At 39.8% G+C, this 27,995-nt stretch overlaps 1 protein-coding gene across 1 annotated transcript; it reads right to left on the bottom strand.

The window, feature by feature from the left end:
* Nucleotides 1-741: 741 nt before the first annotated feature.
* Nucleotides 742-27,788, bottom strand: pygma (phosphorylase, glycogen, muscle A). The gene is made up of 20 exons (XM_084073420.1): nucleotides 27,479-27,788; nucleotides 24,426-24,527; nucleotides 23,466-23,544; nucleotides 23,123-23,226; nucleotides 22,660-22,791; nucleotides 21,619-21,730; nucleotides 20,550-20,632; nucleotides 17,420-17,563; nucleotides 17,045-17,137; nucleotides 16,422-16,568; nucleotides 15,432-15,595; nucleotides 14,383-14,497; nucleotides 13,340-13,441; nucleotides 13,096-13,243; nucleotides 11,531-11,589; nucleotides 10,545-10,686; nucleotides 9,682-9,892; nucleotides 3,936-4,070; nucleotides 3,049-3,115; nucleotides 742-1,567 (listed from the first exon to the last, which is right to left on the bottom strand). The coding sequence occupies exons 1-20, from the start codon at nucleotides 27,719-27,721 to the stop codon at nucleotides 1,415-1,417; spliced, it is 2,535 nt and encodes an 844-aa protein (XP_083929546.1). The 5' UTR covers nucleotides 27,722-27,788; the 3' UTR covers nucleotides 742-1,414.
* Between the last annotated feature and the right edge of the window lie 207 nt (nucleotides 27,789-27,995).

The raw sequence follows: 27,995 nt of genomic DNA, 5'->3' as shown, positions 1-27,995 counted from the left end.
CACGTGGCAATGGTTAAATGCTTGTATTTAACAAAACAAAACCATATTGCACACATTTAAATTTCATTTTGAGCAGTATTATTGAAATAATATCACATAGAATAATAGCAAACAATTTGACTTCAATTTGGACATTTCACTTATTTTTATTCTTTTTTAATTAACCATACTTATTTAAGTATGGTTAATTACTTGCACCTTTTTGTGTTTCTTAAAATGGCAAATAAAACTGCTTTGTTTGAATGGTGTATTTTACTACATGTGGTGGTTCACCAGTGTGCATGATGTACAGTGTACTGTACATGCCGTTTTGGGTCCGAATCCTGCACTTTAAAGCTGAACTTAATTTTATTTAAATACAATTCTGACGGTTACGTTCATTATAAATAAAGGTGAATTAATTAACCTCTTAATCACTTGAAAAATAGCAACAATTTGACGCGTTGTGAGCTTGTAGATCTGCAATTAGTTTCACCAAAGCTTCGAACATTTTTGAAAAAGTTTGAAACATGCCCAGAACAAAGACGCCAGATTGAAAGTGGTTAAAAATGTAGACGCATGATTGCTTATACCAACGTCCTTAAAAGGTCAGATAATATGACTCATACATCTGTCAGGCTTGAAAAAATACATGTCTGTTGTTATAGCTACAAACCCAGCAGGACATAAAGGTGCTAAAATGTGTGCAAGTTTATGGTACATACAGTATACAGTATGATGATGGAAATAAATTGTACAAACTTTGTTTTGTATCGAATTTATTGGTTTATTATGACTGCACAGAAATATTCTAAAGCAGAATGTTGATATGTGACTAAAGTAGATTGTCATAGAATCTTGTTTTGTTTTAAATAAGGCACAGGACAAAGACCCTGGCAGGATTTGATGCTAGGCCACAAAAGGTACATGTTAGTCTGGAGGCAACGGATATGCCATCGACGGACCAACATTACACAGCATTGACTATGGAGCCATCATACCCACATCATCCCGTCATGCTGCGGTTTCATGTCCTAGGCTAAACCCCACAATATCATTGACAATGTGCATCTACTCATCACCACACAGTAGGTGCTGTAGATACAAAATAATTGTGATGTTTTGCATTTTTTTTCAAAGATGTATTTGACTGTATATCTGAAGTTGAGAGACATAAAACTGGCTAGCAAACTTGCCGCACTTGTTGACTTTTTGACCAGTGGCATTATGCTAAATTTGAGAATGCAAGTGAATGGAATCAGGCCGAGCTGAAATACAATACATTCTTGTGGAATGGAGCCAAAGAACAGCACTAGTTCAGAAAGTCCGAAATAACAAGTCAGATGTCTACGATAGCTCTCGTCTGCGTATTCTAACAGCGTCCGTGGTGTGGGAGTGACTGGGTTGGGTTGGGTGTTTGTTTTTGGTTTGTGGTTTAAAGGGGTTTGTCGTCGGGGGCAGGAAGCGACTCCATGGTGGGGACCATTCCCCAGATCTCTGTGGCGTACTGGGCGATCGTGCGGTCACTGGAGAACTTGCCGCTGCCGGCGATGTTGTAAATACACTTCTTGGTCCATTCCTTGGGGTTCTGATGGGAGAAGGAGAATGGTTTACTGATCGATTCATCCAATCATTCCTCAGCAGTTTCTTTTCCAAGGTTTAGTTTAGTTTTGTTTGTTGAAGATTGAGTTGAAGGCTCAAAGTCGTGCACTTGGTGTCTCTCACAGCGTCATGGCCACTTCTGTATTCTCAAAATATACATACTGTAAGTATTCTAGTGGTGGGCAGTGGTGTATTAGTACATTTACTTAAGTACTGTACTTAAGTACAATTTTGAGGTATTTGTACTTTACTTGTGTATTTCCAATTTCCAATACTTTTACTTCTACTCCATTACATCTCAGAGGCAAATATTGTACTTTTACTCCACTACATTTACTTGCAAACTTTAGTTACTAGTTACTTTGAAGATTTTGATTATTAGTACAAAACACACATTAACCACTTCAGCCTTATACACTTTTCGGCCATTTGAAAATAGCCGATCTACAAGCTCACAATGCGTCGCGATGGGACGCATTGTGAGCTTGTAGATCTACTATTTTCAAAAGATATCTATATACATTTGAAAACTTCAAATTGGACATTCTGCGTAATGAGTACTTTTACTTTTGATACTTTAAGTACATTTTGATACCAATACTTTTGTACTTTTACTCAAGTCAATTTTGAATTCCGGACTTTTATTTGTAACAGAGTATTTCTACATTGCAGTACTTAAGTAATCAATGTGAGTACTTTTTCCACCACTGGTGGTGGGTATTATAAGGGTACAAATATTCAAAGCCCACCCATCTGACCACTTAACCGTGTTAAGAGGTCAGTTGAGTGGGCCTTTTCAGAGCATTTTTATTTTATTAAACATGCTTATATTATATTATAAGACGTGACATTTTTTTAAACTTTATTTTGTTTATATTAATGTTATATTGTCAATACAATATTTGTGTTTTGCCAATTATTTGGGGGCTTAAGTTGGGAATCGCTCGTATACTGTATGTAATGTATGCAACTTAATAAGCCAAAAGGATTAAGTGCTCCATTTTAATGTCATTCTGGAGATGATATCTACACAGTAGCAGACACTCATTAGTATGTATTTATTAGAGCAATGTACAGTATCGAATTATGTGATTTATGAAATGAAACTAATAATCTCATATGGCGTAGATCACAAGCTGATGAGATATAAAACATTTAATTGATTCATTGGCTCATTCATTTATTGATTCATTAATTTACATAATGTGTAACAAATCTCCTTTCCGGTGCTTGTCCTGAGCAGATTGAGACAATTTCCTATAGCAACCGTCATTAACAAGGTGATGCCGTATTGAATCAAACTGAACTGAATTGAATCATAAAAGACATATCAGCAGCCTATCATCCAGTCCACATTATTCTGATCATGATGATTATTATGATCTGAGCAAAGAGCTATTGTGTATTGTGCAAACAAGTATTGGGTCACTTAGGCAGTAATCTCTTGTGTAAGTACTTTGTACTTACCTTGTACAGCTCATTGACTTTCTCCTGGCATTTAATGTAGTCTTCATAATCAGCAAACACCTTGAATCTGAAAGTAACATATTTAATATTGTTAAAATAATTCAATTACACTGTGGTGCACACAATGCTTCTTTCTACAACAGTCCCAGCCGTCATACTAGCAGTGCTGATTTCGTCGACTAAAACTAAAAATGTTCGTCAACTACCTTTTTTCACTTACGAAAATGAAATAAAAACGAAATAAAAACAAGCTACGATGACTAAAACTAAGACTAAATATACTGACAATTTCGTCAACAAATAAAAACCAAACTAAAATGTTAGTGAGGGACTAGTGGAGAAGAGATCCAGTAGAACTAAAAGTCATTTTATGTTTGGTTGCGCTCGGGTGTTGCGCTCTGAAAATAGCAGATCTACAAGCTCACAACGCGTCGCAGTGAGCTTGTAGATCGGCTATTTTCAGCATGCAACCAAGTGTAAAATCAGCCATTACGACGCCATCAAGGCACCGCCAAAATACATTTTAGTCGACTAAATCAACTGTGGATTTAGTCGACTATAATCTTATGATATTTAGTCGACTAAAACTAGACAAAAACTAAAACATTTCAGATGACTAAAATATGACTAAAACTAAATGGAATTTGATTCAAAAGACTATGACTAAAACCACATCAAAATTTGCTGTCAAAATCAACACTGCGTCATCATAGGAGTGTACAGTGAGTGAAGTCACGTCACACTGCACTGACCAAGACAATAAGACCATTATGTTGTGTTTATTCAATTTACACATACTAGAACAATGTCATATTAATGGTTGAAAATGTCAATTTTGTTGACCATGTTGTTGATAAGCTGGGCTTTAATGTTAGATCAGTGCTTACCTGTCGTGATGCATCAGCAAGTCCACAATTTCCTTAAACAACTGGGGCTCCTTGGGGCTGAAGAAGCCACCAGATATCTGATCCATAGCCTGTTTCAGCTCAGGGATGCGGTCGTAGTACGACTGAGCGCAGTATCTATGCAAGACAAAAATAGACAACAACAAAGAAAATATATCACTGCACCCTTACTCAGGACCCTAGGACTTTGGTGGCCCTAAGCAAGATTGTTTGTGGTCTCCAGTGGTGTAAAGTAACTACTGTAAGTACATTTACTCAAGTACTGTATTTAAGTACAGTACTTGAGTAAATGTACTTAGTTACTTTTTTTCTTTTTAGAACTATTTTGAGGTATTTTTTACTTTACTGGAGTAATTCCAATGTTCAGTACTTTTACTTCTACTCCACTACATCTCAGAGGCAAATATTGTACTTTTAGTACTTTTTACAAAACATACATGACCACTTCAGCCCCATATACATTTTGGCCATTTGAAAATAGCCGATCTACAAGCTCACAATGCGACGAGCTATTTTCAGATGTTTTCTTTTTTTAAATGTCCCGAACTGGGACATTCTGCACAATGAGTACTCTTTACTTTTGGTACTGTACTTTAAGTACATTTTGATACCAATACTTTTGTACCTTTACTCAAGTAAATTTAGAATTCCAGACTTTTACTTGTAACAGAGTATTTTTACACTGCAGTATTGATACTTTTACTTTTAAAAAGTTCAGTACTTTTTCCACCACTGGTGGCCTCAAAACACTCCCAGCACAACCTCCAAAACACGTACACACACGCACGCACGCACGCACGCACGCACGCACGCACGCACGCACGCACGCACGCCCGCCCGCCCGCCCGCCCGCCCGCCCGCCCGCCCGCCCACCCACCCACCCACACACACACACACACACACACACACACACACACACACACACACACACACACACACACACACACACACACACACACACACACTGTCTGGCATAGAATAAAAAGGAGCCTGCGTTTTTGTTCATGTGAATATCAGGGGCATTTTTAGGGTCAGACCTTTAGGGGTGCTTCGCCCCTAATGCCTAATTCATGCGTGCCTAATTGTAGATTCGTCATTTTTGACAGTGTCATACGTCCAAGTATAAATTGGCCTTGCTTAATGCATTCAGTGCCTTGAACATTTTTGATATGCTGATAGCATTATAGGTAATTTATTTAATATTGGATTGTTGTCACTCTACAAGTGCTAGTAGTGTGGTCTAACCAGCGGTAGTGATTAAAGAAAATCTGATGTAATTTACTCATCCTACCTGGGTCACGTTTATTTCCCCCCGTTCTGAATTCCCATATACGTGTTCAATATTGCGTCAAATAAGAACTGTGTTCCAAAAATAAACAAATGATACCGGCGGCTTGACTCTTATGGATATGAAGCATCAACTGACAGTGAGAAAACGCTAATGTTACTTCCGCCGAATTAGTTACATTTTCGCCAGAAACGGACTGTATCAAATATGAGCGACTGACTATCATAAGCGACACAGAACCTCCTCCCTGACAATATCGGCGAGACAGTTTGTTTATTTTTGGACCACAATTCTTATATGAGACGATTCTAAGATGACCCAATGTTATTCTCCATCGAGAAATGACTTTACGACCCAGGGGATGAACGAGTGACGTCAGGACTTCTGTACTCTATGACTGGAAAGCACTCTCGTTGTTCGTCATGTGGTTAAAGAATAACAGTCACACAGTCATTTTTTTAAATAGCGGAAAGAACTGCTTCATGCCTGACCTTTGGAAAGGTCCATGTCTGTAAAATCAAAGCTTTGTTTATCCCATTCAATCCGGGAATGCATCTCTGTCATTTTTAGATTTCTTTGGCTATTAAAAAATAGCAGATCTACAAGCTCATAGCGCGGCACCGAGTGCCGCGCTATGAGCTTGTAGATCTGCATTTTTTTTAAATCTTGAAAATCGTGAAAAATCTTTGAACATATATTTATATTCTAAACATTTGTAAAATATTTTGTTCCATGGACCCCAGAAGCAAAGATTTGAGTTACAAATGTTTGCTTAAAAATATATATATATATTTTCAAAAATAGCAGATCTACAAGCTCATAGCACTTGGTGCCGCGCTATGAGCTTGTATATCTGCTATTTTTTAGCAGCCAAAGAAATCTAAAATGACAGAGATGCGTTCCCAGATTGAATGAGTTATTAAAAAAGAGGGGGGGGGGACAGTTGAGTCGCTCCCTGCTCCATCATTCATCATGTCTACCTCCAGTCCACTGTTACTTAAACTGCTCTTCCGGCTTTTTCATGGACTTGACATGGCTTTTGACTTGGCAGTGAGTGCATGCACCTTCTGTATACAGAGTGTATATGTAACCATTTTAATTTTCTCATTACGTTGCCATTTCCTTTAACCTTGCAGCTTATGTATATATTTTACTCAAATTAGGAATATTTGACATACGGTAGCTGACCTGTTTTCCTTGTTTTCTTTCTATCTCTATTCTTTTCCCCCTTCTTGAAAACTGCTGAAAAATGATGGGAGCTTGTATGACAAAGAATTTCACCCACTTCTTTTACCCCTGTAAAACCTGTGATGTGACAGTTGAAGTTGTTTTACAGATCACCATTTCTTTTTTTAAAGCTCATACATGAAGCAGTACTTTCCACTATTAAAAAGTGAGTGCTGTAAATGTGAGTGCATGGTGTCTCTGAAATGAAAGTTCCCCAGGCGGGGAAAGTGGAGAAATCTTTTCCAAACGATGGTCAAGATACCCTCGAGCAAGGCACTTCAGCCCATCTTCATAATTGGTCCTCAGTAATTATGCTCATTATAAGATGGCACCATGTCTCAGAGGAGAATGGTGGACCGTTCAGAAACCTGCCTACCAGTGACATAATCTGTTGGCAGGTTTGGTCATTTCAAAGAAGATTTCAAGAAGATTTCAATTAATGCCAGAATGAAGGCTTATATTACAGCATGTTAACTTTCCAGTGAGAGAATAGAATCGTTTGTTCTTGCATATATATATATATATATATATATATATATATATATATATATATATATATATATATATATATATATATATATATATATATATTTGTTTTGTTTTGTTTTTTTAAGATGCTTGGCCAATAATACGACCAAGATTTTAAACCAAGTACTGATCTTTAAAAAGTAAAATTATTTTTTGTTCAGTTTTTCTGTTTTTGTTTTTTTTGTCCCTGTTGTGTATTTGTAATGTATTTTTGCTCCCTACCTTTTCCAAAGGGAAGGGCTTTCTTGTGTATTTATCCTTTTGAATACATTTTTCATTAAACTGCTCAATCAATCAATCAATAACCTACTAGAGGTTCGGGTCGCGGCCCTCACACCTACATCACACCGCCAATCCCACTGATATGCCCAAATATGGAGATCTCTGTATCTCTCAGTCCTTGTCCCTTTTATGCCCATTTATGGAGATCCCTGATGTCAGTAGTATATGCCCATATATGGGCATGCCCCCTTTTGTGCCCATATCTGGAGCTGGCTGATTTGTTTGCTGAGGCCATTACGACACATTGAGGTTAGACAACACACTCCATATTTGGGTGTAGCTGCATTGGGAACTCCTTATGGTTATGGCTGAGTCATGGTGACATGAGGGTGATGTCAGAGGTCCGCCCGCCGGCTCTCGCCTTAAGACAATTAGGATGGAATGAGATTTTTTTTGGAAGACAAAATTATTCCAAATTATTTTCTTTCCTCAGACAGATCATTGGAATTCTTAGACAGGCAGAGCATATAGTAGGAGAGAGATGAGAAGAAGTTACCGGCAGTATTATTTAATCCTAAACCTGTAATGGTAGTGCATAGGTCTTCTAGGTAAGCGTCTTAATAAGTCCTGTACTTGATCAGATGAAGAAAGGTTCTATAAGGGTACACGTTGGGTCCTGAGATGAAGATGGTATAGCTTCCACTCTTACCGGGCTCCTGAATACAATAATTCGCCATAGAATATTATTCATGGTACTAGGTCTTTATCTAAGAAAGTTCTGTAGTTATTCAAATGATGTGAATTTGACCCGTGGTGTGTGGCCTGGGATATTATATCCTTCAGACATCCATTATAGGTAATCTAATGTATTCAAAGAGGCTCTTGGATAAAAGGTCTCTCATTTTCCCTCTTCAAAGTGCACTTAGAGTGGCTGCTACAGATCATCACAAGAGGTTTAGCTCCCGATCATGCAATTTACAATATGAAGGGCACGCAACATTTAAGAGCTCAGGAACCCAAACAAAAGCAGGCTGCAGAGTTTCAGCTCAACGGCCGCGCACCCCTCGTTTACAAACACATGCGAAGTGTGTTTGCAAATCTAAATGTCAGCTACATTTTAAATGTATACTGAGTCTGACCACTTTCAACCCGGTGTCCCTATTTGGTCATTATGGGCATGTGATCTTTCAGGGGATTGCAAAAAAAGATCTACAGGCTCACAACATGACACAATGCTATGCATTGTGAGCTTGTAGATCGGTGATTTTCACTATTTGTTGTACAACCAAGTACAGTATAATATACTGTAGGCCTTATAGCGCAATTACACTTTGGTTTGGGTTGTGTAGTTACTTTGTCATGATGTAACTACCGGTAGTACAATTTGTGAGATTTCTTGCTCCATTGCACCGTTAATTACAAATTGACATTCCAAAAATAGTCTCCTCGTTGACTTACATTGCACAGTGAAACAGCTCTCAAAGTCACTGTTCTAGCACATAAACGAACACAAACAAAGCAGATTCTGACATTATAACATCAGAAAACCCAGTACAGCATTTTTCAGAAAAATGTCAACTTGTTGATTTAGCTATTTGTAGGATGAAGAGCTGGACTGGACGTCCATAAGGGGACTATTTTTGGAATATCAATTTCTAATCAATGTGAGCACCAGAGCAAGATATCTCGCCAACTGGACTAGTTACAGTACATCATGACAAAATAACTACACAACCCTAAGCTCTACCAAAGTGTCTTTGTGCTTTGAGTGGTTAAGGAACACACGCACGCACGCACGGACACACGCACGCACGCACGCACGCACGCACGCACACACACACACACACACACACACACACACACACACACACACACACAGATGTTTATACATGAATAAATATGTATAAAATAAGAACTCCTTGATTTAGATAAACCTTTTTCATTTGACCAGGGAGTTGTGCTGTTGTTCAATAGCATGTTGATATACATAAGAACTGCAGACCGTTTTGTAGAGCCAGACCGATATATTGGTTTGGTGGATATTTCGACCATCATTTGACCTTTTTGACGACATCGGTGTTGGCAATTATTGCAGCCGATGTGTCTTGATTTTTAACCACTTTCAACCTGCCATCTCTATTTTGGGTATGTCATTACAGGCCAACATTTTCTAAAGTTTTTAAAAAAGATTTTTTTTTATCTATGATGTAAAAGTAATTAGTGTTTATTTCTATTTTGTTAAATGTTCTCATTTTGAAACATTAATCAAATCAAGTTTTTCAAATTGATCAGAGTAACTTGCACTTTTTGACAAAATGTCGTTCAAAACATGGGTAATCTGTGGTCTTGGACTCTACACAATTGGGATCAACGGACCCATAGGCCTCTGGGAGCGGTCGGGCTCTTTAACCTTTTGTCCCCTGAATCACTGGCGTTGACCCACGGTCACCCCACGTTCCTTACCCGCCTTCCCTGTCCATCGCGTCGACGTCCTCCACCCTCATGCCGAAGATGAAGATGTTGTCCATGCCGGCTTCCTCGGCCATCTCCACGTTGGCGCCGTCCATGGTGCCGATGGTCAAGGCGCCGTTCAGCATGAACTTCATGTTGCCGGTGCCGGACGCCTCTGTGCCCGCCGTGGAGATCTGTTCAGACAGATCAGCCGCGGGGATGGCTGCAGAGCAGAGGAAGGCGTTATAGCGTTAACTGGAATGAATGCCAGCTGGTGCAGCCAGTGGTGGACAAGTACATTTACTTGCGTGCTGTACTTAAGTAAAAGGTTTTTGAGTATCTGTACTTTACTTGAGTATGTGTATTTTTTGAGTACTTTCACTCCACTACATTTCAAAAACATATGAAATATATAATATTGTACTGCATTTTTTCGGAAAGGGAAAAAGTACATCACCACTGGGTATAGCTATGTTGTGCGTGCATGTGTGTGTATGTGTGTGTGTGTGTGTGTGTGTGGGTTGAGTGTTTTGGCCTGCACAACAAATTGTCACATTGAGGTCATTAGTTTTGAAAGCTACAGCGTGAGCCTCAGGGTTAACAGAAATGCAAGGGGAGGGCCAGTAGAATGACTCATGACGGCTGTAATTATGATTGTAGTGTGTGAGACTGTATCATTAAATATGTGTTGGGGCGATATGCATGTGATGATGAGCATGTGAATAGACACTCCATTATGAATTGCAATCTCTATCAGGAGTATCGTGCGGCGTCGGCTAAATGGACCAAATGTAATTGTAGATACGGCGAAGGAGGTGGGTGGGAGTGGGAGTAATGGTTATTCCGAGTGAGAGCGAGAGGAGATGCTTACGTACCTTTCTCGGCCAATGTGACTCTGTAGTTCTCCAGGAAGATGACTTTGAGACGGTCTCCAATCACGGCGTCGTTGTTCACCACGTCGCCGATGGCTGTGATCAGACGGATGATCATCTTGGCAGTGTGGTACCCAGGGGCAGCCTGGAGGCGGACAGGCACAGGGTACAGTCCCGTTTAAGACCCGTTTAAGACCCGAGGCCGATTCTACAAAATGTCTTCTAATATCCTAACAGTTTTCTGAAAAAGAACTTGTGTTTCTATATCAGTGGCGCTCAAACTTTTTCATGTCAAGGACCCTCAAAATGATGGGGGTAATGTATTGTATGTATTTCATGTATTTAGCCGCGGACCCCATCTCAAAATATTTTGTTCCAGGGACCCCCAGAAGCAAATTTGAGTTAAAAATGTTAGCTTTGAAAAAAAAAAATATATATATTCAAAGATTTGCACAAATGTTCATGATTTTCTCAAAAATAGCAGATCTACAACAGCTTGTGTATCTGCTATTTTTGAATAGCCAACGCAAACATCTAAAATGGCACAGATGCTTTCCCGGTTTTAACGGTTTGACCCATTAAGACCGGGAACGCATCTGTGTGTCACTTTAGATTTCTGTGGCTATTCAAAAATAGCAGATATACAAGCTCAGATATGAGCTTGTAGATCTGCTATTTTTGAAAAATCTTGAAACCTTTTTTGTTAGATATTTTTCAAAAAACTGTTAGGATTTAGATTTGCTTTAAGAATCGCCTCAGGTCTTAACGGTTTAAGGATGAATTGAGGGTGTGGGAGGATGGGATGTTATGGCATGTTCTCTCTCTCTCTCACGAGCTTCGCTCTCTAAAGGGCTCTATGGGTTAACCACTGACCATGATGAAGACGAGTGGTTAACCATAGTGGGCAAAGCCACGCAGAGATCATAGAACTACAGCTACAGTGCAACTAGTACAACTAGTGGTAAGTAGATAGGCGAGAATCAACGTACCTTGCCTCCGATCATAACGGTTCTGGGAGTCCATTGCTTATTTGGCTCCTTCTTGATACCTGAGAGAGAGTGAGATGGGAGGAAAAAATGTTTCCAAAATGGTTCCCCCTGTGAGTGTTTCTTCATGGCATGGAGCAAGCTTTCCTAAACTAGATCTTGTACTTATTAACGATGCGTTGTAGATGTCTCTATGAGGATGACGGTCAAGTCAAACCACGGTGAAATATTGTCTAGTATTTCGGTTCTCAAAGTGGGGTCCGGGGACCCCAAGGGGTCCTTGAGGGGGTTCCAGGGGGTCCCCAGGCAAATTACCGATAGCTCCTGTAGAAACCAAATAGAGTTTGCAGTTGCGTGCAAGAGTATGCAGTAGGCCAAGGACCCCCTAGCTGAGAGCGCGATGAAGCAGGGACCCCCTACTCTATATTGTATACAATTGTGTCTCAGATGAACTTTTGCTGCTCTTTTTTCCCTCTACACCTATAACTATTTTCCAAAAATAGCCGATCTACAAGCTCACACCGCCTCGCAGCGCGAGGCGGTGTGAGCTTGTAGATCTGCTATTTTTGGCTAAAGTTCTCCTCAGAATAGGGATGCTAGGGTTCAAGTGGTTAATGTAAAAAAAAAATCATATCACACAAATATTTGGCAGACCCCCTGTAGTGACTCTGAGGACCCCCCAGGGGTCCCGGACCCCCTGTTGAAGACCCCTGCAGTAGGCGAACTGAAATGAAGAAACCAGAAGTAAGAGCTCCTGACCTCATTGTTTGTATAATGGGGTTTGTATGCTAGCCAGACGACCTCACCACAACCTTTTCAGTGTGAATCTGCAGGCATAGCAGTATTAACTTCCTGTTGATGATGTAGAACTGCCTGCACCTCTGCAATGCTCCGAAGCCTCACTGGGGAAGTGTTCGAGCGTTGTATAGCTTTTTAATTTCAAGGACCAGTTTAGTATGCATTGCCCCATGGACTGCCATAACTCTTCAGAGTTACTGACCTGTAAGGGTTAATGTCCTTGAATGTCCTTAACCTTCGCAATATTTCAATCTTAACTCATTCAGTGCCAGGCTTTTTCAAGCTTGTTGATCCCTGTGCCATGAAAAAGGCTATTATTTTACCTTTTCAATTGGTCACAGAGTGTTTGTCTTCAGTGTGATTGATCCCCTGATGGTTGCTAATCACTGAGTCACTTCAGGTGTGGTTTCACAAATTTCAACGAGGTCATTGTGACCTCGTTGACATTTGTTTTTGATGTTTGAAAGTGGCATGGCACACTCAGAAATACAGGGTTTACAATGGTAGGAAAAATGAGATTTTTTTCTCCGTTTCTTTTTTAACATTGAAGTGGATGGAGCATTAAGTTTTCGAAAATCGTTTTCTCCTAGTTCCTTTGAGATAAAAAAAAAAAAAAAAAAAAATATTTTGAAAAAAAAAAAAAGAAATTTAGGAGACGTCAAAAGACGTCATTGGCACAATTAACCAACTGAAAATGGCCGTCAAAAGACGTCATTGGCATTGAATGAGTTAATTAAATGTCCAGGTAAAATGGTGTCAACCCAACTCACGGTTGAAATAGGTGATAATATGCAGGCAGTTGAGCAGCTGTCTCTTGTATTCATGGATTCTCTTCACCTGGATGTCGTACATGGAGTTGGGGTTGATCTTGACCTTGTAGTGCTCTTCCAGATGGACAGCCCACTTCAGCTTGTTTTCCTACATTAGTAAAAGACGGAGTAGGTTACAACCCTCAGTGCCGCGTATCGAGGTGTGTGTGTTTTGTTTTGTTCACTGACAAGATGTTCACTTCACCTGCTTGACTTTGGCAACGTCACGAATGAATGCTTCGTCATCAACATACTCCAACAGACCCTTCAGCTGGTCGAGATCACGAATGAATCCCTCTCCGATTCTCTATCAAACACAAAGTCACAAAACAGGAATTTATAATGTGTTGCATTCAGGTTGGTATCTTGGTACCTGTAGCAGTGGTGGAAAAAGTATTCAAATTCTTTACTTAAGTAAAAGTACCAATACTGCAATATAAAAATACTCTGTTACAAGTAAAAATCCCAAATAAAAAAAATACTTGAGTAAAAGTACTAAAGTATTGGCATCAAAATGTACTTAAAGTACCAACAGTAAGAGTACTAAATATTTGAAAATAGCAGATCTACAAGCTCACAACGCGTCGCAAAGCGACGCGTTGTGAGCTTATAGATCGGCTATTTTCAAATAGCCTCTGTATAAAATAGGGCTAAAGTGGTTAATGTATGTTTCATAATATCATAATTTATATCTGAAAAGTAACTAGTAGCTAAAGTTTTCAAGTAAATGTAGTGGAGTAAAAGTACAATATTTGCCTCTGAGATGTAGTGGAGTAGAAGTAAAAGTATTGGAAATTGGAAATACTCAAGTAAAGTACAAATACCTCAAAATTGTACTCAAGTACAGTACTTAAGTAAATGTACTTAGTTACTTTCCACCACTGACCTGTAGTACGCTGTAGTACTACAGGTACCAAGCACTACAGTACCGAGCACTACAGTAAGCTGCAGTGCTCTAGATTTCTAACATTGTGCTGAACCGTAATATCACCATTCCAGTTTCCACAATCAATTAACAACTGTCAAATGTATGATGATAATGTATGTTAGTAAATGAATTCCTTACTTCTTCATCGACAAGAGTGTCACACAAAAGTAGTGCAAATAGCAGATCTACAAGCGTGTGAGCTCGTAGATCTGCTATTTTCACTATTTAAAAAAGGGGGAAATAATTGATAATAAAAAAGGAACGGTTTTGGACAGACAAGGGTTCCAACAGACAGTGACGATATGACAGTCAGAACCCACCTCGGCAATGACTTCAGCCAGACCGGGGTTGCACATCAACAGGAAGCGACGGGGAGTGATGCCATTGGTCTTGTTCTGGAACTTACTTGGCTCCATCTCATAGAAATCTTTGAAACTGCAAGCAGGGTAAAGAAACAAACACCATCACATTCAGTTCTCATGTTACCACATGAGAACTTATTACTCTGTTATAGGGTATTTGAGGCATTTTGTTCAAAACGGGCAACTCCTGCAAACTTTAGATGCCAATTAGGATGGAATATAAAAAAACAAACAGATTTGTCTTGATCACATGACTATACAGATCACGTGTATCGATTTGTGTGAAATTTGGATGAAATCTGAAGGAGTGATATCAAAACATTTGTTTTTCAAAAGTTGGCCTCCTGGTGGCGCTATAAAAGGCAGATGTGAAAAATGCAGGGCAAAGGTTTTTCCTTGCCCTCTAGGGAGTGTGCATACAAAGTTTCAGGCAGATCGGTGCAGTTAGAGGTAAAAACACAAATCGGCCTGTTATAGCGCCACCATGAGGCTGATTTGAAAATGTTCAAGTGGCATTTCTTCTTCGACCAAGTGGGAATGTGCGTGCAAAATTTCACGGAAATCGCACGCTGTGTTCATTATGTGAGGCATTTTGTTTTCATTGGCTTCCAAATTTTGGAAGCCAATCTTGTCCAAGCAGGATGGAATATGAAAAATCTTAAAGACCCTTTTTGGTTTAATGACTATAGAGATACTGTGTATCGATTTGCGTGACATTTGGAAATCAACTGTATAGGAGTAATATATATATTTTTTTCCCGCACAAATCGACCTCCCGGTGGCACTGTAACAGGCCGATCTGAAAAATGTGGGGCAGAGGTTCTGCTCTGGTATCCGGGGAGTGTGCGTGCACAGTTTCGCTGCGATCGGCCCAACGGTGCCGGAGATTAGCTGCTCACAGACAGACAGACGGACGGACGGACAGACACACACACACGCGCGTACGGACGGCCTGGCGGAGACAATCGGGCATTTAGAGTGACATGTGGGTATGCCGGGGCACGTACATGGTGTCTACGAGGATTTCAGAGTGGATCCTGGCCACACCGTTGACAGCGTGGGCGCCCACGATGCACATGAAGGCCATGTTGATCCTCTTCTGTTCTCCCTCCTCAATCAGAGACATACGACGCAGGCGGTCATGATCTCCAGGGAAGTGAGCAGCAACTTTCTGGGTGGAGAAAGTGAAAAGCATGTATATGAATGCGTGTGTGTGTGCGTGTGTGTGTGCGTGTGTGTGTGTGTGTGTGTGTGTGTGTGTATGTGCGCGCGCGTGCACGTGTGCGCGTGTGTGTTTATGTAATATTTTGATATGGCACAAAGTGTTGCCCTTCCTGGTTTTTGAATCACTTCAGCCCTGTTTTATGTCTTTGTCTGTTTTTAGCCTTAATATTTACCACTGTCTGAGTGCCACAATTCCACATTATTTGATTAATTGGAAAAGTAATCCATTTAATTATATAACTGTTTTGGTCAAGCTTAGGGCTGCAACTCTCGATTATTTTCTTAACACAGTTAACCAGTGCCCAACCTAATGCATACCCAATGTGTGCATTTCTTATTTCCCACCATGGCTATGTGTGATGGAATCCTGTGACACTGTGGGTCTGACCTGTGTTCTTAACATGTAACTAATGCATGGTTTGGGATTTTTTTCATCGCATGACGGAGGCAATTGCTCCACTGCACTTTGCACTTCAAAATGTGATGCAATAAAGTGATGAGTTTATATGACTCTCATATTCCCTCATCTATTTATAATACATCTTGTCACACCTTCTAAAACATCAACACCTGGTATTGTAGGTCCTGTCATCCATTTGTCAACACCCGGCGCCCTCTGAATTCACTGAATGCATAAACATTTTAAATGAATCACCTTCCCTCCCCAGGTTAGTTTTAGGGCCTTTTGTTGAGTTGTTAGCATTGATTCTTGCGTCTATATGTGCGATAGGAATCCAAGGTGGATAGAATGCATTGCAGTGTACACCACTCACCTCCAGATGGCGACGGTTAATCTCATAGACAATTTCCAGGTGACGGGGCAGCAAGTGGGCAAACAGATCGATGGGCCAGCGTTCAAGGGCCTCAGGGAGAACTGTGTGGTTGGTGTAGGCACAAGTACGCACGCAGATATCCCAGGCCTGCACAGAGACAACAGGCAAGAGGGGAACGGGAGGGGGAAATAAATAGTTAATCCCAAACATTACTGCAGTATTTCAGGAGCTATGTAAATCTAACATGTGGGTATATCATCACAACAGAACAGCTTTTTTTGATGTTGATGCTCAAATTTTAAGTAGCAACTTTAACAGTTAAAACATCTTAAATAAAGGAATGTTGTGTAAATTAATGTATTGGGTCCTGATTTCATGATCAACACAACTAAACATTGTAGGAGAATCAAAAATAACATGCAATATCACTTTACTAGGCAAGCCACACAAAATATTTGTGATTTATGTTGCCCTCTGCTGTTCATTTGCCAATGAAACACTCCTCCAAAAGAAGTAACAAAATAGCTCAGTGACGGCAATAATGACATTAATTCACGAAAACCCAGGCACAACAGAAAGTGTGAAAACACTTGAGTTGAGCTCTTACTGCTCTCCGTGCTTACCTGATCCCATCCCAGCTTCTCCTCATCTACAAGCACCCTCATCAGCTCGGGGATGGCCATGGCAGGATGAGTGTCATTCAGCTGAATGGCGACCTGTGTGTGCCACACATTCATCGCATTCATTAGCTTGCTGTGAAGCAATTTGTAAACTCTTGTTTGAGAGCACCAGCAAACAAAAGGGAATCATCCTATCTTTGATAGAGTACAAACGGAACCAAAATGGACCCGTAAGCGTCCATTTATTTCCATTTGCACTCTCCGAGTTAAATCTACGTTCAGGGTTTTACTGTGTGACATGTGACATCCTGTCAAATGAATGAAAAAAATAAATTATCAAGCACAATCTTTTCCCTTTCTTTCTGAACTTTTCCTCACCTTATCTGGGAGTCTAGTGAAGTCTGTGCGAACGATGTCCCTGGAGCCAAACTTGGAGACCTTAAAACGGCGGATGATGTCTTGAAGGGTGGCAGACACCACAAAGTACTCCTGCTTCAAACGCAGCTCCTTGCCCTCAAAGAACTGTGGATCAGGACATGCGAGATATATCACTGAACTGCTCTGCATGCAGGCAAGACTACACTATTACCCCCATTCCTACATTGCTTTTACAGTATATGCATATAGATGCATATAGATCTACATGCACAAGACATGCTTTTACACCAAGGGCCACTATGGAAATAGGTGTTTTATGTAATGCTTTATCCTATATTATGATGTAGGGTTGTAAACGTGGGGCCGTGGCTGACTGGGGAATCACAAGGTCGCCGGATTGACCCCCGGCTTGCCCATTCTACGTGTCGAAATGTCCCTGAGCGAGACATAATGATCAAGTGAAATTGCAGAAAAATAGCTGTATTTCACCGTGGACCAGTAAAGACTCCCTTTCCCCGTTCCCTATGTGTCAGCTCTCAAAGTGTAGAGTTATGGGTCTGTATTTCTGAGAGTGTATAAATGGAACCAAATGGACTCTTACGGGTTCATTTTTGGTTCCATTTATATACTCTCAGAGTTAAATTACCACTGAGGATTTTAGATGTACACTGGGGCCCCAGAAAAAAAAATCATATCAAACTGGGGGGGTCCTTGAAATGTCTGAGAACCACTGCCCTATGTGATATAAACAGACATCATTGCCTGTGTGGTGTCAAAGATGAGGCACTTCAAACATTTGAGGATCAGGCACTCGACCACAGCAAGCCTGTCATGGAATCAGAATGTGTCACCCATGTGAGTGAGGGAGTGCTGATTGTGAGGTTTATTGGTGACAGCTGGTGCAGTGTGCAGTAATAGTGAAACCCCCGATGGACTGAAAGCAGAAAAAGGTTAATTATTTGAATATACCTTTATTCTACTGACAACTGTTCAGTTTATGTAACTCTTTGTACGGCAGCTCATGAATTGTAAGAATATAAATAAAATAGTGAACAAGATTAAGAGCATTAAGTATGGGAGCTTCACGATGTAAGCCTTATTTTTCTAACGTGTAAAACGATCATTTTAACTGAATCCCCACGGCAGAGCCAGGAGCTGCCCTTATCTTCATCAAACGACAATGATTCAGTCGGTTTTATTCGCTGTTGATTCTAATTCCCTAGAAGTCAAATATGATGCTGGCTTCTCATATTGTGAGAGGAAACCTTGGAGATCAAGACACATCTGTGTCTTGATCAAAAAGCAATTGAGTTTCTTTTTATTTTCTTTTTTTCTTCCAGTATTTCTGCATTATTTTGACTGTGGAGGGAGACAGTATGGATAGGATACAAAGTGAAAATGACGTGACACAGGTCCTGAGTCAGATTGAAGTTGAACAGGCAGCTCTAGTGATTTGTTCCTATATGTATTGGTAATATTTCCTTACTGAATAGATGAAAGATGGTGCAAAGCTAGTAAAACTGTGTGGTTTTGGCAGCTACAGTATCTAAATTATAATAACAATCAATATTATTGATGCAGCCATAAACAGTTTATTTTGTAAACATGTCAAATTATAATTGTTTTGATTATGTACCAGAGAGAGAGGAGACATGCTAGACAAGATGGTGGTCAGATTTGAACCGGGGTTCTCACGCTCACAAGGAGTGTATTATGGTCTGAGCCACCAGGTACCGAATGAAAATATGATTTGATTTTATATTAATATGCAGCGCATGACCAGATCAAAAAGTAATGCTCGTCTGTCACATCCAGACTTTGGATGTTTACTAAAAGAGAACTTCAATGTAATGCTCTCATTTATGTCATAACTGTTTCATGAATCCTACTTTGCCTGAATTTGATCATAAGTGCAACATTCATGCACAGAAACATATTATGTATGAAGCCCCTGAGGCGTTTGTGTGCAGAACCTAACTGCTAGTCCTAAACTACACCACTGTATGTTATGTTGGCAGTTTTTTTTAGTTTAAGCCTGATTTATATGCCGTAGCACGAACGTGTAACTTGCCAAAAAGAAGTGATTCATTTACAATCTACGATTAAAGCTGTAAGAGGCTGCACTCATTTGTACAGGTTTTTTAAAAATAGGAATTGTATTAGGATTCACTTGAGTTAACCACTTTCAATCTGGCACCCCAGTTTTGGGCATGTCATTATAGGAAAAAAATCTTTAAAAATTGCAGATCTACAAGCTTACAATGCATCGCATGATCTTGCATCACAACGTGTTGTGAGCTTATTAGATCCTCTCCAATTTCGCTATTTTTGTAATATGACTTAAGTGATTAAGCCTGATTTATACTATATCGTACCGTGGTATCACACGAACATAGCCAGTCAAGCTCAAATGAATTTGTACAACTGCTATTTCCGAGAAGAAGAAAAAAGGAAGACAATTATTGACATTTTCTCCTATAATGACATACCCAAAATAGGGATGCCAGTTTAAAAGTGGTTAAGGCTCAATTTACTGGGTTATCTTTCAAATCCCACTTCCGTGCTCTGTCTAGGGTGACCTTAGATCTAAACAAAAACAGACAACAATAAAAAATTAAAATAAAACATCCAGTTCCTTGGGTTGTAAGGAAAAAGGATGCCAGTTAGGCACCAACGTATAGAAGTTTATCAGCAACTAAGGTGTCCACATTAATTTAATCATATTATATTATGGCTAGTAGAGTTGTGGTAGCTTACACCGTAACCTAGTCTCACTAAAAATAGCCACAGTACTGTGCCTTATATTTTTTTATTTTTTTAGAGTGCAGTCTATTGTTTGCTGACACAGTGAATTCCTCATTGCTGACCATGGCATATTAAGCCTGGCTTTAGGCTATTATAGTACTACTGTTGGTGTATCGTAGTGCAAATATGATTTAGGGGAGTATGGGTTTCATGAATGCATGAAGAGATACAGTATATACTGTGGAGAATATGACTTGTCAAATGCATAACTACATTTAACACACAGTGTGTCTCCACTCTCCACTAAAACGGCACCATGTGGACAGTTGATCATGTCATAGATTGAGTAGATTGATCAGGTGGTGGTATTAGAGCAGGCTCTTACATTGTCGTTGGGGTACAGCACACGGGAGATGTTCTCAGCCAGGTTTCTGTCCAACACAGCCTGAATATAGCCACCAACGTTGACTGTTGAATAGGCAAAAGAAACAGAATTGAAGCACTCTCTACAGTTGACAAATTACTATAACTCAGTTATGAGTTATGACTATAACTCAAAGTTTAGTAATAAAATGAAATCTATATATAATTTAAAACTCCAAGCGCAATTTCTCAGGTCAAATGTATTAATCTTAGTCTCTATTGGAGCTGCATGGGTCTGAGGGAGAGTCTTATAGTGTTGATAGCGTAGTTTCTGGCCAGACTACTTATTCCTACACCTTTTCATTACACTGCACCCATAGAGATATCGATTATATAAAGGAATAGATGGAATCTTCTGCCATGGTAGCACAGCATTATGTATTTATTTCTGTGACCGTACCACTTTTGTCATTTTGCTGGGTTGGGTTTATGGTGAATCAAGCCAAACCCCTTGTATGTGCAAACTCACTAGCCCAATGACATTCATTCTAATTGGGTTCAAATTATTTCTTTCTCTTCTAATTAGAAATGTAATTAAAATTCCGATAAATATTCATCTAATTCTCAGCTAAGAATATACAGCTAATGGTAATTAATGGATAAAATGAGCATTCTGAACTTGCATCAGTGTAACACTAGGATAATTCTGTCATTATAAGTTCCTCTCCAGGACATTTCCAGTGGTGCACAGCAGTAACAAAGTATATTTACTCGAGTACTGTACTTGAGTACTTTTCGAATAACTGTACTTTTGACCACACTTCATTTCTAGGACGCAGATCTAGCATGTAGATCTGCTATTTTCACTATAACATGTAATTGTAATTTGCACTTTTGAATACTTAAGTATTTTTTAAAAGCAGGTAGTCTACTGCAGTATTTTAACTTACAAATTTTGACTGTGCAACTTTCACTTGTAGTTGAGAGATATTTGACCAAGATATATAGTAATATTTGACTGTACTTTTGACTCAAGTATACGGGGGTTGACTACTTTGTCCACCGCTGGACATTGCGGACAGATAACGTACAGTCTTTAAGGTTGAAGTCGCATGGAGCCTTGGCTGACCACAGCCTCATGGTGTTGACATAGTTGTTTTTGTAGCCAGGGATGGGGGTGTCATATGGCAGGGCCAGGACCGTCTGTCAAGAACAAACACATGCACAGACACAACTTGAGTGCAGTTGGCATTTTGGCAATACTTCAACATTGTCAATCTGGTAACACTTGCTATGCATCCCATGTCTATGATGCATTATTCAAACACTTATAATGTATTATAATCTGCTTATAACACTGTATAATTATAGTTATAGTACTCATTAATGCTCATAATGCTTTATAACAATAATCATAACACATTATAAAGCAATTGTCTCTATAATCTTTTAAAGCAACAAATACCCACTTATAGTGACTTTTAATGACAGTATAATGCATTTTAACAGTGATTACAATGCATTATAAGGGTGGTTATAAAGCATTGTAACATGATTATAATTGCCATTTAAATGTGCTTGTAGAAAATGTTCTTGTTTGTCTATTTTTATGACATGCCCGAAATAGAGACACCAGGTCTCGCTCATGTGGTTCAAATAGAGAGGTGTAAGGATATAAATAGCCTAATATTCATTCTGTGGCTGTCTGAATTGTACAAAACACACAGCCACAGAATGAATATTATTTGCTGTATATCAGGACTTAAACTCAAATATTTTCTCAGTGATTATTCTATCGATTACTTTTTTGATTCATCGAGAAGCGTGTTTAAACATTTTGTTTGTCAATAAATCAATTAAGCCTAATTTCACACTTCGTCGAACAAATAGCCGATCTACAAGCTTACAACGTGTCACATCACGTAGTGTAGCTTGTAGAACGGCAATTTTCACTATTGTATTTTGCTTCTTTTTTTTTGTTGTCTGTAATGACATGCAAAATGCAGGGATTGATTATCATTCAATTATTCTCTAACATTATTAATCATTTTTTTGTGATCGTCGATTAGTTTGATTAACTGTTGCACCTGTACTGTACACGTAGGTACGTATATCTTAAGTCATGTCGTCACCTGAGTGTCCACCCATTGCACACCGTCGGCGGTGTGCTCGGTTCTGCCATAGAACCGCACTGGGCGCATGTACTCGGGGCGGGCCTTCTCCCAGGGGTTGCCGTAGCGCAGCCAATCGTCAGCCTCCTCAACCTTATCAATGAACCAGCATAACAGAGGAATTCACTTGGTCACTGCGTCGAAATGAGTTACAAAACAGCACATCAGATAGAGATATCTCTCGGAGGAGGAATCGGGGTGAAGATATAGATATGTGGTAAGGCCAGCGGGAGTTAATTGAGGGGAAACCCCAAACATTAAGCAGTGTAATCCAGGCTCACAGATAGAAATCTGTGTCTGTTTTACATTTTAATAAATCAGCCTCCTCAGTGTGATAGAATATAATCGGTAAAACATGAGGTTTCGTAATAAATAAAATAAAATAAAACAAACATGAAATGTTTTTTTTTAGAGAGTTTCTAACCTGCCAGCCATTCTGGATTTTCTGGTTGAAGATGCCAAACTCATAGCGGATACCGTAGCCATAGGCAGCCAGGCCCAGGGAAGCCATGGAGTCGAGGAAGCAGGCTGCATGGCGAACAGAGGAGAGGGGAACATGAAAAATGAATGTGGACTTTTAAGAGGAGCTCACCTCATTTATAATGACTGAAACCACCGCAAGGACAACAGAGATGCAAGAAATCCACTGAGTGGAATGCAACACAGCGGTGGTTGTAAAAGTGGGGTCACGTGAAAAGGTCTGAGAAGCACTGCTATATAGCTCATCTAAGATGCATGAATGAATTCCAGCAACTGGAGCTGCTTACCGGCGAGACGGCCCAGACCGCCATTACCCAGACCGGCATCTTCTTCCATGTCCTGCAGCTCCTCCATGTCCAGACCCAACTACGAGTGCAGCAGATAATAACACAAATTACAACTGCATCAAAACAAATAAATCCTTTTGTTAACTATTTTTTCAAAGTAAAAGAAAAGTGCTTAGGAAGCGAGATACAGCCTTTTTAAGTTATAAGTTAAACAAGGAGTGGATGGAGCTGCAAATCTTCAGATGATGATATCTTGGGTTAAAAAAAAAGTTGTTTTCTATTTTTTTCAAAAACACGTGAAACACGTTAATGGCACTCAATGAGTTAAGTGTAGGTTTACAGGAATAGAATAGAATAACTATATTTTATATTTTCAATGTACATTAGTGTGGCTGGAAAGTAAACCCCTGACAGGCTGAAGGAGCACATGACATTATCCAGCCTTAACTTTATCCTGCATATTGTTTTATTTTTAGCTTAGAACTTCCGGCTTCCATAGTAACGTAAACAGAGGCAGAGCTGCAGTTATTGGCTGCAGCTAAGGACAATGGCTAAGGACCTGCTCGACCAGTAGTTCTCAAAGTGGGGTTCTGGGGATCTCCAGGGGTCCCTGAGGGGTTTCCAGGGGGTCCCCGGCAAAATGAGTTAATATAGCATCAAAATCAGTCTAACCACTTTAACCCTACTTCATACTTTGTATATTCAGAAACAACTGATCTATAAGCCTACAACGCGTCACACTCCAACGCGTTGTGAGCTATATATGAGCTATTTTTTAAACATTTTGATCATTTTTCAATAATGCTGATTAGATTTTAACAACAAATCTTCTCTAATGCGGGTCCATGGCACAAAATCTTTTCAGATGGCGGTCCGCAGCCAAATACATATCAGTTTGGGTGGGGGTCCTTGATATGAAGATGTACTAGACACTGTGCTAGCCAAGTCAGCATGTCTCACCTGGTATGTAGCCTCATCACAGGCATTCTCCAGCCCCAGATTCACCATGGTGTTCTGGAGGGTGCGGCCCATGTAGAACTCAAGGGAGATGTAGTACACACGCTAGAGATGGAGATGAGCAAATCATAATATGAGTGGAGTACATACTGTTATAAATCTTTGTTTTTTGTTTCGTTTTCTTTTTTGGTTGCATTTTGAAGATGGGTTTAACGGGGATAAAACTCTGTTATGTTATCATGAGAGGCAGATTCACAGTGGGTCACTGCAATCCAATCCCGTGCTTGAGAATTACACATTTAGGCAATGGCGGACACTTTTCTGAAAACGAAAACACTCTTAACTTTGTGAAACTATAGAAAATGGATGTCGTGACAAGGTTAACTGCAAAACTGTCGAGGAAACGCTTCGGGGAGTTATCATGCTCTAGCTTTACGGTCGGCACTGTGACACCTGAAACGGGCTTTAGCCTTTGCCATTTAGCTTTGTGCACTTGTATGACAGCGGGGGGGTTGACACAGACACACTGAAGGGGCACATGAAGGGAAGGGGGGGTAGGTGCAGATAGCTTTGGGGTGTTACGTAACGGCAACATTTTGACGGAGGCAAAAAATAGCCTCCTCCGGAGGTTGCTCAAAAGGTCAGCCAGAGCGTGATACCCATGCATTCATTGTAAAGTACAGAGGTGGGCATCCACATGGGAAGTGGTATAGATATAGGTGGGTGAATAAGGTAATGCTCTACTTTGTTCACTGGCCTCATTCCGGTGTAACTAACCTGTGTATTGAATGACAGAAAGGTATTGTAGGTAAATAACGACAATGAGTATAATTAACTTTTACTCTTGACAGCTATACTCCAAATCCTATCGTTCTATTAGTAAAACAATGAACCTTGATTAACGCACGTTAGAACTGTAGGTGAACTATCCCCTTATAGCGGAATAATGACTTGTTTTTTCAAGCTTTGTTCGATGCTGAATTAATTATGTCTTGAAAAATGATCGGCACATATCTCGTGACCTCTCGATGGAATTCTCCCAATCTATGAATTTCAATAGCCTGTAGCCATTGCGAAATCAACAGTAGAATGTTGAGCACCGCACCAACCTGAAAAGGCCGGTCTCTGGTCATTTTACAGATTTGCTGAATAGATCAACTAATCCACTAGTCAAACACCTATGACTATTAGTTTACTAAGAATGTCTTTAGTCGAGGATCATCCTAGATGGTACATACAGTACCAACTGTAACTCTTAGTCTGGACATCCCCCCCTCTCCAAAGGTTCTGGTTTGACCTTTGAGGGGATCACTTATGACCTTTCAGTCCATAACTCCTTAATAGATGATAAAGTGTGAAGGTCAGATGGTCAGTGAGAGGCTGTGTCCTGATATGTTGAACAGTCTAGGAATTTAATATGTGCCTTGTACTGAACTGGACACATACAGAACACTATGGATTAATGCTTTGGCACTGATCATCTTGAATTGAGTTGACAAGTGCATTTAGTACATTTTAGGTCTGCCTTGAGATGTATTGCAAGTGATTGTTTTTGTATCTTAAAGTAATGTGGTGTGATGTGAATCCAATGTTAGGAAATTGTATTCGATGAATTGAGTCACAGCCAAGCCTCCTTCAGTTTCCTGAACCTGTGTGACATTTTCTGACACGAAAATAAAGGTTGGAATCCACTGCTATAAAGATCTATCTAGGTAGTAGCTTGCATTGTTTAGCTAATAGATGGTATTCAAGAGGGATTTAAGATAAGAAGAGAAGGGCAGCACCAGCTCAACTGACAGTTACAAAAGATAAAGACTGGGAAACTAATTGTGTTTATGTTGACAAGATGGGGGGAAATAAAGGTCACGTTGGGGTTCAAGTTTCAACACAATATAGGCAGGCGCTCACTAGTGCAGTTTAAATGTCATGACATGCCTTGGTTCTTAGACGAGTCTGTCTGAGCCACTTATAGATTGGTTGTGCTATGCAGCTAAAGCAGAGAAAAGGTTGTTTAGAAACCAAAGTAAAAAATGATAATATATATATATAGTAACACAACACTGTCGTGCCTGATCGGAATGACTGTGAAATCATTGAAACAATCTGAAAACAAATATGTTTCTTGTTGGACGGTAAAGAAGAGGGTTATCGCCATGCTGGCTTGTGGTGGACATTTTTGTAAAAAATCTATTTTTGCCATGGACATACAAAATGAGTAGACAAACGCATAGAAAGCTAGCCCTAAATGACCATTACAGGTCTGGAACTCTGAGAGTGTACACATGGAACCATTTGGTTCCATTTGTACACTCTCAGAGTAATAAAATGTTTGAGAACCACTGTACCACTGGACTCCTAATGTACCTTACATAGTAAATCAGTGTCATGCATATTCTGAAGAAAACCTGGAGACTGACATTCAGTAATTGGGTCTTATGACCAAAATAAGAACATTATAATGGTGTGTAAAAACTAAATCTAAAATATGCCACGTCTTGTCACGGACACATGTCTGTGTACGGACATATTGATGACCCCTGATGGAGTGCTATGTACTGTATAGTGGAAAAGTCACCATAACCAGTGTTGTTAGAATTGATTTGTTGATTCAACAGATCCATGGTTAAATGTCTTAAGGTCAGTGCTCATGGATCATAGAGATGACTCATCCATTAGATATGGCTACAGTTTACAGAATGATTATTGTTAATAGAATAAGGGGCGAGATTATCATTTTTATTAAAGGAGTTTTGGATGAATAGTGTAACAGGCACTGCAGAATTAAAGTGATATCAAATGAGCAGTTAATCATCTTGCAAGTAAAAAATAATCCCCTTAATCATTCCGTAGTGATCACTTTTTAAAAATAAATATATTAGTACTGTTATTATACTTGCCTCAAAGTCTTTCTCGTGGTAGTCTACATGTACACTGTAGCAATTAATCTATTTTAAATACGTATTCACCCATTCACTTCACAAGTAATTTGCTTCTGTATAGTTGTGCAACGTTTGGGTTAGAGTGGAGATGATGCAGGCGTGATGGAGAATACTTACTTTGGGATCTTTCTCATAGTAGTGCTGCTGCGTTCTGATCCACCTGCCAACCAGGTGGTCACGCACTGTGTTGGCAAGAGCAAAGTAGTAATCCCTTTTCGTTGCCACATTTCTGTCCTTGACCAGCGTAAAGTGGAGGTGCCTGTTGAAGTTTTGCTTCAGGTCTGCAACATTTTCAACGCCGGCGAGGCCTCGCACGGAAATCTGCTTCTTCTTGTCATGGTCTGACAGCGGTTTCGACATGATTAGGCTCTGACACTGGCTATGGTTAGCGCACACAGGGACACAGCAGGCACACACACAGGCACTCAGCAGAAGTACCCACAGTGCAAGGGCACGTTCAGGAATTTAAAGGGGGGTAACTATGAATATTGAGCAGATGGGTGGAGCATGTGGTGTCCATATTGAGCAGAGGGTGGGGGTGATCTATATGGTGAACTATTAGACCTAATAATAATGATAATTAATAGTAATAACCGTCATCATCATTATCACGTTTGATTCATAAAATACAGCT

The sequence above is a fragment of the Gymnoscopelus microlampas genome (assembly GCF_963454915.1).
Source record: "Gymnoscopelus microlampas genome assembly, chromosome: 12".
NCBI classification, from domain to species: Eukaryota; Metazoa; Chordata; class Actinopteri; order Myctophiformes; family Myctophidae; genus Gymnoscopelus; species Gymnoscopelus microlampas.
This window is presented reverse-complemented; position numbering and strand designations above follow the sequence as displayed.

Coding starts and splice junctions, on each gene's coding strand:
- pygma (XM_084073420.1), bottom strand. CDS start 27,721: ATGTCGAAACCGCTGTCAGACCATGACAAGAAGAAGCAGATTTCCGTG. Junction 17,138..17,419: donor TCACTAGACTCCCAGATAAG/GTGAGGAAAAGT, acceptor TGGCACACACAG/GTCGCCATTCAGCTGAATGA. Junction 3,116..3,935: donor TTGCTGATGCATCACGACAG/GTAAGCACTGAT, acceptor TGTTACTTTCAG/ATTCAAGGTGTTTGCTGATT.